This window comes from Ovis aries, chromosome 11, assembly GCF_016772045.2.
Source record: "Ovis aries strain OAR_USU_Benz2616 breed Rambouillet chromosome 11, ARS-UI_Ramb_v3.0, whole genome shotgun sequence".
Classification (NCBI taxonomy): Eukaryota; Metazoa; Chordata; class Mammalia; order Artiodactyla; family Bovidae; genus Ovis; species Ovis aries.
The window spans coordinates 47219328-47231435 of record NC_056064.1 but is presented as its reverse complement, the minus strand read 5'-3'; the positions used below and the strand labels follow the sequence as shown (position 1 = coordinate 47231435).

At 37.0% G+C, this 12108-nt stretch overlaps 1 protein-coding gene across 7 annotated transcripts in view; it reads right to left on the bottom strand.

Annotated features, from left to right (window-relative positions):
* Nucleotides 1-12108, bottom strand: part of TANC2 (tetratricopeptide repeat, ankyrin repeat and coiled-coil containing 2) — a 371608-nt gene that overhangs the window by 260088 nt on the left and 99412 nt on the right. For all 7 annotated transcript variants that reach the window (XM_042256150.2, XM_027974357.3, XM_042256152.2 and 4 more), the window contains exon 3: nucleotides 8872-8943. In XM_042256150.2, coding sequence (XP_042112084.1) covers nucleotides 8872-8943 — 72 coding nt within the window. The remainder of the gene's footprint in view (nucleotides 1-8871; nucleotides 8944-12108) is intronic.

The window sequence follows — 12108 nt, the reverse complement described above, 5'->3', positions numbered from 1 at the left end:
TGCCCGGCAGAGGGATTGCTGGGTCATATGGTAATTGTTTCCAGTTTTTTAAGGAAGCTCCACACTGCTCTCCATAGTGGTTGCACTAGTTTGCATTCCCACCAACAGTGTTAAGAGGGTTCCCTTTTCTCCACACCCTCTCCAGCATTTATTGTTTGTAGACTTTTTGATGGCAGCCATTCTGACTGGTGTGAGATGGTACCTCATTGAGGTTTTGATTTGCATTTCTCTGATAATGAGCGATGTTGAGCATCTTTTCATGTGTTTGTTAGCCAACTGTATGTCTTCTTTGGAGAAATGTCTGTTGGTTCTTTGGCTCATTTTTTAATTGGGTCATTTATTTTTCTGGTATTGAGCCGCATGAGCTACTTGTATATTTTGGAGATTAATTATATGTTAGTTGTTTCATTTGCTATTATTTTCTCCCATTCTGAAGGCTGCCTTTTCACCTTGCTTATAGTTTTCTTCATTGTGCAAAAGCTTTTAAGTTTAATTAGTACACAAAGAACATTTAAGATAGATAATTTCCTGGGCCATAAAACAAGTCTCAATAAAATGTGACTTAACTCATAGGATGCATATTTCTTGACCATAGCAAAATTAAACTAGAAATTAATATGAGGAAAATACCTAAAAATTCTCAAATGTTTGAAAAACTTCATCAACACACTTCTAAATAACACACATGTTAAAGAAGAAACCAAAAGGGGAATTAGGAAGTATTTTGAAATAAAAGAAAATAAAAGCATTATTCATGAAAGTCTGTGAAATGCAGCTAAATCAATACACAGAGGGAAATTCATAGCACTAAAATTCCTGTATTAGAAAATAAAGCTCCAGTATCAGCAATCTTAGTTTTTACCTTAAGAAACTAGAAAAAGAAAAGAAAATTAAAACCCAAAGCAGGAAGAAGAAAGGAAATAATAAAGAGCAAAGCACAAACCTTTCCAAATTTTGAACCAGTCAATTGTTTCATGTCTGGTTCTGCTACTTCTTGAGCTGCATACAGGTTTCTCAGGAGATAGCTAAGATGGTCTGGTATTCCCATCTTAAGAATTTTCCACAGTTTATCGTGATCCACACAAAGGCTTTAGCATAGTCAATAAAGCAAAACTAGATGTTTTTCTGGAATTCCGAACTTCTATGATCCAACAAATGTTGGCAATTTGATCTCTGGTCCCTTGCCTTTTCTAAACCCAGCTGGTACATCTAGAAGTTCTCAGTTTACATACTGCTGAAACCGAGTTTGAAGGATTTTGAGCATAACCTTACTAGCATGTGAAATGAGTGCAACTCATTTTATATGGTCATTTGAACATTCTTTGAAACAACAGACTGTTTTAAAATTGGGAAAGGAGTACGACAAGGCTGTGTTTATTGTCACCTTGCTTGTTTAACTTATATGCAGAGTACATTCATGCAAAATGTCAGGCTGGATGAATCACAAGCTGAAATCAAGATTGCTGGGAGAAATCAACAACTTCAGATAGGCGGAAGATACCACTCTAATGGCAGAAAGTGAAGAAACTATAGAGCTTCTTGATGAGGGTGAAAGAGGAGAGTGAAAAAGTTGGCTTAAAACTCAACATTAAAAAAAAAAAAAGATCGTGGTATCTGGTTACATCACTTCATGGCAAACAGAAGTGGAAAAAGTGGAAACAGTGACAGACTTTATTTTCTTGGGCTCCAAAATTACTGTGGAGCGTGACTGCAGCCATGAAATTAAAAGACACTGCTACTTGGAAGAAAAGCTATGACAAATCTAGACAGTGTATTAAAAAGCAGAGACATTACTCTGCTGACAAAGGTGAGTATAGTCAAAGCTATGGCAGTCTTTCCAGCATCATGTACAGATGTGAGAGAGTTGAACCATAAAGAAGGCTGAGCGCCGAAAAATTGCTGCTTTTGAACTGTGGTACTGGAGAAGACTCTTGAGAGTCCATTCGACTACAAGGAAATCAAACCAGTCAATACTAAAGGAAATCAACCCCAAATATTCACTGGAAGGACTAATGCTAAAGTTGAAGCTCTAATACTTTGGGCACCTGATGTGAAGAGGTGACTCATTGGAAAAGACCCTGATGCTGGGAAAGGTTGAAGGCACTAGAAAATGGGAGCAACAGAGGATGAGATGGTTAGATAGCATCACTGCCTCAATGGATGTGAATTTGAGCAAACTCTGGGAGACAGTGAAGGAAAGGGGAGCCAGGCGTGCTGCAGTCAATAGGGTCTCAGAGTCAGACACGGCTTAGTGACTGAACAATAGCAACAACAACAAAGCAGAAAGCAATAAAAAAGAAAACAGGAAAACAATACAGAAAATGAAGGGAAACTAAAACTGACCCTCTAAGATCAACAGAATTGACATATCTCCATTTAGAATGACCAGGACAAAGAGAAAGAATACTCAAAATCATCCATATCAGGAATGAGAGAGGTGGCTCCACTACAGATGCCATGCTGTTAAAAGGATAGTCAAGAAAAAATAGATAATCTGAACAGTCCTATATTTATTAAAGAAACTTAATTTATGTCTTAAAATTTTCCCACAAAGAAAATTCTAAAACCAGATGGTTTCCCTGGAAAATTCTATTAAACATTTATGGATGAAGTAATATCAATTCTGTAAAATATACTCCAGGAAATTGAAGGAGAATTATCTTTCAACTTTCAACTTACTCTATGAAACCAGGAGTACCCTGATACAAAAATCAGACAAAGACATCCTAAGACAGGAAAATTAAAGGCCAATATCCCACAGGAACACAGACACAAAAATAATTAAAACTGGCTTAGCAAATTAAACTTGCCAACTGTACAAATACAGGCAACACAGGCCAGATTTGCTCACCCTGCTTTAAAGCACTACTTCCCAACTATAATTTGCTAAGTGTTAATCATTCAGTTGTGTTTGACTCTTTGTGACCCCATAGACTACAGCCTACCAGGCTCCTCTGTCCATGGAATTCTCTAGGCAAGAATGCCAGAATGGATTGCCATTTCATACTCCAGGGGATTTTCCTGACCCAGGGATCAAACCTGGGTCTCCTGCATTGCAGGCAGATTCTTCACTATCCGAACCACCAGCGAAGCCCTCAACCATAACGGTCCAAATCAAATAAAAATGTCTGTATCACACTGGGGTAAACTGATGAGGTTTACCACTGGAAGTGACTGACATGAACATCAGCTACTCTAGACACTACCCCAAGGACTGAGAACTTATTCTAATATCTCCTTTCCTACACATTATGTATTTTTTTACTTGTGTTTAGAATTTTTTTCACTTACTACTTTATTTATTTACCACCAATTCAACCCTGAGTCTTTCATCAATTACTTACAACTTTCCTAAAGATAATTAAAGGCATCAGATTTCTAACAATCTCATTCCTGAGAATGGCTCTCTGGAAGCTTCTAACCTACTCCAATCTGGTCTGTTTGCCCTTCAACCCTGTTTTGTCATTGTATGTGGAAGATTTCTTTACCTTTCTCTTTTGTTAAATTTTCTATTTCCTGTCATCTTTCTTTTTTTTTTTATTTTTCTGACTTTATCATTTTGATGGATCACACCCTCCAACAGATTTCTAACAAAGGTACAAGGCAGGCAAACAAACCAAAAAAAAAAAAAATTACATGTCTTAAAACATCGTAATTTCACTCATATATCTGATTAATAGTTTCAGGGCATATGAAATAAAATGAGGTTGAAATTACTTTCCTTCAGAATTTTGAAGGTGATGCGCCATTGCTTGTTTAGTTTCTAAAGTTACCACAAAGAAGTCCAGAGCCAATTGATTCCTGTTACTTTAGTTAACAAATTTTTCTCCTCTCTGGAAGCATGGAAAGATCTGTTTGGCCCAGTGATTTGAAATTTCACCCTGATGTGTCTTAGTTTGTGTTTATATACATCCATTGTACTGAGCACTCAATAAGCCTTTTCAACTTCATGTTCTTTAGCTCAAGAAAATGTTTTTAAATCATCCTGATGATTTCTTCCTCATTTCCTCTATTTCTTCTGGAAACTACTATTATTTGAATATTGAAATTCCTGGACAGCTCCTGTAAATTTCTTCATGTTTCTCACTTCTCTTCTATAACCTCTGTCCTTCTGCTCAACTTTTTACCAGATTTCTTCATTATTAATTTTCTAAGTACTTCTGCAAAGCTTTTTAATCTCTGAAATCAAAATTTTGATGTCTGAGAGCCTCTTTTAAAAATCAGAGTACTGCTCTTTTATAGTTAACTCCTTCCTATTTCATGGCTGTATTGTTTTCTCTTATTTCCCTGAGGATGTTAATAATGGTTCTAATATTTTCCTCTGCAAAAGATTTGTCTTCTCCAGGCTGCTCTACCTTATTTATTTTAATCTCTGTTTTTCATATGCTACAGGGTTTCCTCAAATATCTAGTAATCCTTGATTAGCTCTCATAATTAAGAGGACTAAAAGGGTGATCTTCAGTATGGGGTTCTTGCCGTCCACTATGCTGTCTTCTGTCCTAGAGTCTCTATTTTTGCCCTCTCCAAAGAGTAAGTTTCTGGACTTTGCTAAGGTTATGGGTGAAGAGCTGGGCACTTGTCCAGCTGATTGGCTAGCTTATTTTGAGGAAGACATCCCAGGGTCCAAAGGCTTCTTCAACCTTCAACCAATCCTCCTTTCGCTTCTACATGCTGCCATTCTTGAACTTTCTGTCTTTTGGAGGATAAGCTGGATTATTTTCTTGATTTTCTCTGCTACTGAGCTTAACGTTTTACTCTTCAATTATTCATATATTCTCTAGTTTCTAAAATTGTGTTGATGCTGCCTCCTCTCTAATTCCCCTTTACTGATCTTTTAATGGGTTTCTGGAAGGAGCAAAAGTAGAAGTATGTATCCATCCTATCTCTTTACTACTGGTAATATGGATTCTTATTCATCCCAAGTCATTATAAATGGCTTTGTACTTCCATTTCCGTCATTTGAATAAAGTAAGATCAGGCAGCTGTGCTAAGATCATGAAAATCACTGATTTTCTTGTTATTAAGTTCAGCACTGGTCATAGGAAACACCCTCTTCCAACAACACAAGAGAAGACTCTACACATGGATATCACCAGATGGTCAACACTGAAATCAGACTGATTATACTCTTTGCAGCCAAAGATGGAGAAGCTCTATACAGTCAGCAAAAACAAGACTGGGAGCTGACTGTGGCTCAGATCATGAACTCCTTATTGCCAAATTCAGACTTAAATTGAAGAAAGTAGGGAAAACCACTAGACCATTCAGGTATGACCTAAATCAAATCCCTTATGACTACACAGTGGAAGTGAGAAATAGATTTAAGGAACTAGATCTGATAGAGTGCCTGATGGAACTATGGACAGAGGTTCATGACGTTGTACAGGAGACAGGGATCAAAGACAGACCATCCCAGTGGAAAAGAAATGCAAAAAAGCAAAATGGCTGTCTGAGGAGGCCTTACAGATAGATGTCAAAAGAAGAAAAGTGAAAAGCAAAGGAGAAAAGGAAAGATATAAGCATCTGAATGCAGAGTTCCAAAGAATAGCAAGGAGAGATAAGAAAGCCTTCCTCAGGGATCAATGCAAAGAAATAGAGGAAAACAACAGAATGGGAAAGACTAGAGATCTCTTCAAGAAAATTAGAGATACCAAGGGAACATTTCATGCAAAGATGGGCTCGATAAAGGACGGAAATGGTATGGACCTAACAGAAGCAGAAGATATTAAGAAGAGGTGGCAAGAATACACAGAAGAACTGTACAGATAATCATGATGGTGTGATCACTCATCTAGAGCCAGACATCCTGGAATGTGAAGTCAAGTGGGCCTTAGAAAGCATCACTATGCACAAAGCTAGTGGAGTTGATGAAAATTCCAGTTGAGCTATTTCAAATCCTGAAAGATGATGCTGTGAAAGTGCTGCAGTCATTATAACAGCAAATTTGGAAAACTCAGCAATGGCCACAGGACTGGAAAAGGTCAGTTTTCATTCCAATCCCAAAGAAAGGCAATGCCAAAGAATGCTCAAACTACCTCACAACTGCACTCATCTCACACGCTAGTAAAGTAATGCTGAAAATTTTCCAAGCCAGGCTTCAGCAATATGTGAACCGTGAACTTCCAGATGTTCAAGCTGGTTTTAGAAAAGGCAGAGGAGCCAGAGATCAAATTGCCAACATCCACTGGATCATCGAAAAACCAAGAGAGTTCCAGAAAACATCTATTTCTGCTTTACTGACTATGCCAAAGCCTTTGACTCTGTGGATCACAATAAACTGTGGAAAATGCTGAAAGAGATGGAAATATCAGACCACCTAACCTGCCTCTTAAGAAACCTATATGCAGGTCAGGAAGCAACAGTTAGAACTGGACATGGAACAACAGACTGGTTCCAAATAGGAAAAGGAGTACGTCAAGGCTGTATATTGTCACCCTGCTTATTTAACTTATATGCAGAGTACATCATGAGAAACGCTGGGCTGGAAGAAGCACAAGCTGCAATCAAGATTGCTGGGAGAAATATTAATAACCTCAGATATGCAGATGACACTACCTTTATGGCAGAAAGTGAAGAAGAACTAAAGAGCCTCTTGATGAAAGTGAAAGAGGAGAGTGAAAAAGTTGGCTTAAAGCTCAACATTCAGAAAATGAAGATCATGGCATCTGGTCCCATCACTTCACGGCAAATAGATGGGGAAACAGTGTCAGACTTTATTTTTGGGGGCTCTAAAATCACTGCATATGGTGACTGCAGCCATGAAATTAAAAGATGCTTACTCCTTGGAAGGAAAGTTATGAGCAACCTAGATAGCATATTAAAAGCAGAGACATTACTTTGCCAACAAAGGTCTGTCTAGTCAAGGCTATGGTTTTTCCAGTAGTCATGTATGGATGTGAGAGTTGGACTGTGAAGAAAGCTGAGCGCCAAAGAATTGATGCTTTTGAACTGTGGTGCTGGAGAAGACTTTTGCGAGTCCCTTGGACTGCAAGGAGTTCCAACCAGTCCATCCTAAAGGAGACCAGTCTTGGGTGTTCATTGGAAGGATTGATGCTGAGGCTGAAACTCCAATACTTTGGCCACCTCATGCGAAGAGTTGGTTCATTGGAAAAGACTCTGATGCTTGGAGGGATCGGGGGCAGGAGGAGAAGCGGACAACAGAGGATGAGATGGCTGGATGGCATCACCGACTTGATGCACGTGTGTTTGGGTGAACTCCGGGAGCTGGTGATGGACAGGGAGGCCTGGCGTGCAATTCATGAGGTTACAAAGAGTTGGACATAACTGAGCAACTGAACTGAACTGAAAGTCAATTCCCCCTGTATGTGGTAGACACTTCCACCCACTCCATCCTCTCCCAGCAGTAAAGAGTGCGGCCATGTCCTGCCTGCTGTGCCACACACAGGACCATCCTTCAGATGTGTAAGAGTCTCCTATCCATTAAATCACTGATGCCTCTGTTGCTGAGTCTGGGCTCTTTCTTCTGTCTTGAGGCTGGGCAAGTACAGGCGTGCAGACCTGTGGGGTGCAGCCCAACAAGGATTTTATATACACAAGCTCATTTTATTTCTCACTGCCTTCACTAAGATTTACTGAGATATCACTGACATAAAGCGTTATTTAAGTTTAAGGTATATAATGTGTTTGATTTTCTTTTATATTACAATTCATCTTTTTCTCTTAATTTCTTTTTTTGTATCAAAATACTTATAATAAGGGAAAAAAGTGAAAATAGGATGTTTCTAATGTATTTATAATACATGCATATTAAGAATGATTAAGGGGAGTCTGAGGAGGGGGAAAAAAAAAGAATGATTAAGTACTAGTGTAGGTTAAAAATTCCAAATCAATCTGCATATATTATTCCTCTTTTTATTCTGCAGCAAACAGTTTTAGTAAAAACAGTACTTTCTAAAACTTGGGATGAGCAAAGTTGGGCAAAAAGAGAAGGATTATAGAATAAATGAACCAGAGTTTCTACAGGATTAAAACACCTCACATTTGTATATCTAAGGCTTTATTTTGTTTGTAAATAAAGACTCTCTAAAAACTAAACTCAGTAATTACTTCATGAAATTTTATAATATATTCATCTGGTTTGGGTTCCAACTCGCATTCTCTTGGAAATGACTTCACTCACCCAACACTATTTACTTAGTAACTACTATCTACCAGGTACTTAATCTTGGCCTGGGAAATACAACAGTGAATAAAGAAAACCAAAAATCTCTGAAATCATGGAACATTCATTCTAGTTTTAGATGGAGAAAATGAAGGTGATAAGTACTACAAAGAAAAAGGAATGTGGAGGTGCTAGTCCCACAAAATTTAAATGTTAGTTAAGGAGGGCTTATCTGACAATCCACTGATAGAGTATTTTAACCTAAGTTTTGAGGTTGTCACTTAAAAAAACTATTCAAAAGCCTACAGTAATAAATTTTAAACAGAAAAGGAAAATAAGTAAAATGACCCTAATCTTTGAGAGCAATTACAAACAAAACCTATTTCTTCTGAGAGACTTAAGACAAATACTTTTAAAAGCCAGGATAATAATACTTGCAACAAATGCTACCACTAAAAATTTACTTTTGGCTATATTCCAAAAGTGATACCCAGACATATACCACAGTGCTCCAAATTACTTAAAACTTTAATATCGTTTAAAAAAAGAGACCATTTTTCATTTTCTTTAATCTTGAATAAATGATTATCATCTAGAACCAATTAGATTATAACATTTAAACTCCTAAATGAAAAGTGAGAATATCTAAATTAGACCCAGTGAAAACCTCAGTCCTCAGATTAAGTACTGGAAAGGAAGAGGTGATATCGTCCCTTTTTAATTTATTAATAAACTTAATGAAAACTTACCTTGCCCAGAGCGGCTTTGGCGAGAGTCTACACTTGACTGTCTTCGATCCGGTGGTTCCTCGCTTCCTCCATCTGAATAAAATGAGAAAGAGCATAAGCAAATAGATAGTGAAACTGAGGTAATACCAGCCCTGATGATATGTTTATCTTAAAATTCCTATATCTATCATTTGTTTTCTCATCATACACAAACCAAAGGTTCTTACCCTTATTTTTCTGGGGATGGTTTACACCCTCATCTGAAAGTCTAAAGAAAGTGAGTGCATTCTTTCTCAACCCCCAAACATATACACAGGGCCTCCCTGGTGGCTCAGTCAGTAAAGGATCCACCTGCAATGCAGGAGACCTGGGTTCAGTCCCGGGCCGAGAGATCCCCTTTAGAAGGAAATGAAAACCCACTCCAGTATTCTTGCCTGAAAAATCCTATGCACAGAGGAGCCTGGTGGGCCACAGTCCATGGGGTAGCAAGAGTCAGACACAACTCAGCAACTAAACCACGACCAAACATACACACTCTTCTTTGTGTATAATGAGGCAATGTCGTCTACTCTGAAGTTCATTCACAGAATTTCCGTTTAAAAGCCTTGATTTAAAGCAATGTCTAAGTTAATTATAGCTGCTTATTTATCTATAGTACGTCAAATAATCCTTAGGGCTATATGTTTTACTATAATAAAAATTACATGTTTTATGAGAGATCATAGGAAAATTATATAATACATGAAAGAGCAATACAAATCAGAATCGAAAAACTCAGAAGTGACAAGGCAGAAACCAAGAAAGAATTAGAAATCAAACAAAAATCATGTCAATAATGAAGTCTGAAGTATAAGAAATGCAAGAGCAAATAAATACAAAAGGTCTTAAAAAGAAATACAAAGTAAGATGGAAGAAAATCTTAAATAAATTTTTTAAAAAGAAATAGATTAAAAAGGATTTGCAAAAAGGGGATACATATTGGAGATAGGCAGAAAAGATCTAGTATAAGGATAAAAATAGAAGTCCCTAAGGAATAAAACCAAAGTGAGAGGACAGAACCGATACTAAAAAACTGTAATTCAAGAAAGCTTTTCAGAGGGAAAAAAGTGGCTACGTATACGTAATATATAGAGTTACATGTATAAATACATTTATATATACACATGTACATACATATACATTTGAAACTATTATATCTGGTGGCTCAGATGGTAAAGAATCTGCCTGCAGTGCAGGAGACCTGGGTTTGATTCTGGGTCAGGGAGATCCTCTGGAGAAGGGAATAGCTACCTATTTCAGTATTCTTGCCTGGAGAATTCCATGGACAGAGGAGCCTGGAGCTATAGTCCATGGGGTCGCAAAGAGTTGGACATGACTGAATGACTAGCACTTACACTTTCATATGTGAAACTACATATTTGAAGAGCACCTTGTGTACTGCTTAATCAAGTTAGATCAATAGACCAGGACATTTTCTACTAAAATTACTAGACTTTAAAGAAAAAAGGGAAAAAAAAATCCTTTGAGTATTTAGGCATCACATGATAAATAAGGGAAAACAATAGAAAAAAATGGGATAACATATTTGAAACACAAAGAAAGTTTGAGTCACAGGCTTTACAATGAATAAAACTTACCTTTAAGTATAAAGGGGAAAGAAAAACTATTACTGACATGCAAGAACTCAGGGAATATTGTTCCCATGGGACTCTTCCTAACTCTAAAAGAGAACTCATTTGAGGCAATCAAAGTGACTAGAGAGACATTAAATAAGGACTGGCGATGAGCAATAAACATAGGACTGACTGTAGAATTAACACTAAAGTAGGGTCTTAGATTATAGTATGTAATAGCTATAAAATCTGACCATGAAGATACAGCACAACCAAAACAAATGGAGGAAGAATAAACAGACAGAAAATAACTGATTTCAGTAATCAAAATTGGTAGTGGTAAAGTTGTGCGACCACTGTATTTAAAAAAGAGGGATAAAGCAAGGAATACCTATGGGATACTCTGACGTCGTCCCCTTGAGAACCAGAATTCTCAGTATGGAAGAAAGGAACTATAGATATAACAATACAGAAGTTAAATAAAAACTCTATAGTATTGAATCTATATTACAAACGTTAGTACAATCTTATGAGTCACATATATGTCTTAGCTTGGTCCATTTAAAATATCTAGCATCTTGACTGATTAAGTAGTGATATCCAACCCTAGGGCCCAGGCTGTGATCCTAAAATGCCATTCTCCATTAAAAGAAATCAGAACTTTTTAAAGAACTAGCTGGTTTATCAAAGGAAATGTACTAGTTGAATTTGGATCACCCTGAGATATGCAACAGTAAAGACACTATCAAAAACAATGTAGAATTGAGGTCATATCAGAAAGACTGAGTGAAATAGCTTATCAACATGCAAGAACTCAGGGAGTATTATCATCCCATGGACCTCTTCCTAGCTCTACTAAAGAACTAACTAACTAAGGGTAGTAGATCATACTGACACTGAGAAAAGAGAAAAAAGGAGAAAAATTAAAACCCCATAGCACCACCACACTAACTGGTCACTTTCTGAGGTTGAGAGGGATCTAGTTCATTATCTTGAAAACTGGGGAAATGAAAGAATTAGCAATTCATCTCACATTTCCTATATGAACTGTACTAGTAGCCAAAAAGTATGTAAGAAAGAGCTCTCTTTAAAATTATTCCAGGTAATAAGTGGGAAACAAGATAAAACACCACAACTTGAAATTAATTTCACAACTTGAAATTGATTAATATCTCTGTAGGCATTGAGCAACAGTGGCTAATAATATCAAAAAAGAGAAAAGAAACAAAACTGGACATGATATACCTCCTGATGATAGAAACACAACAAACACAGTTTTGCCAAAGCAATCAAACCTGGGTCTGGTCAAACCTCTGGATCTAGCTGTCACTTTTCAGGAAAATCGAAGAACAGAAAAGAAAAGAAAAAAAAGGTTGGACTGTTCTTGAGTATATAATCAACAAAATACCAACTGTGGGAAATTCTACAGGTCAAACAACCAACCCAGGTCTCTCAACAGATAAAGGAAAAAAGTATTATGAAGTTCTAAATTACTATGAAATTATGGTTCATTTTATGAAAAGATACAACTGTACCAGAAATCTGTGGCATCTTGTATCAGGATGTGTAAGTATTCTCCTAGTCAATTTTCCTGACTAGTTATTATCCAATTTTTAATGCAAATTTCTTTCTTCTCTTTCACTTT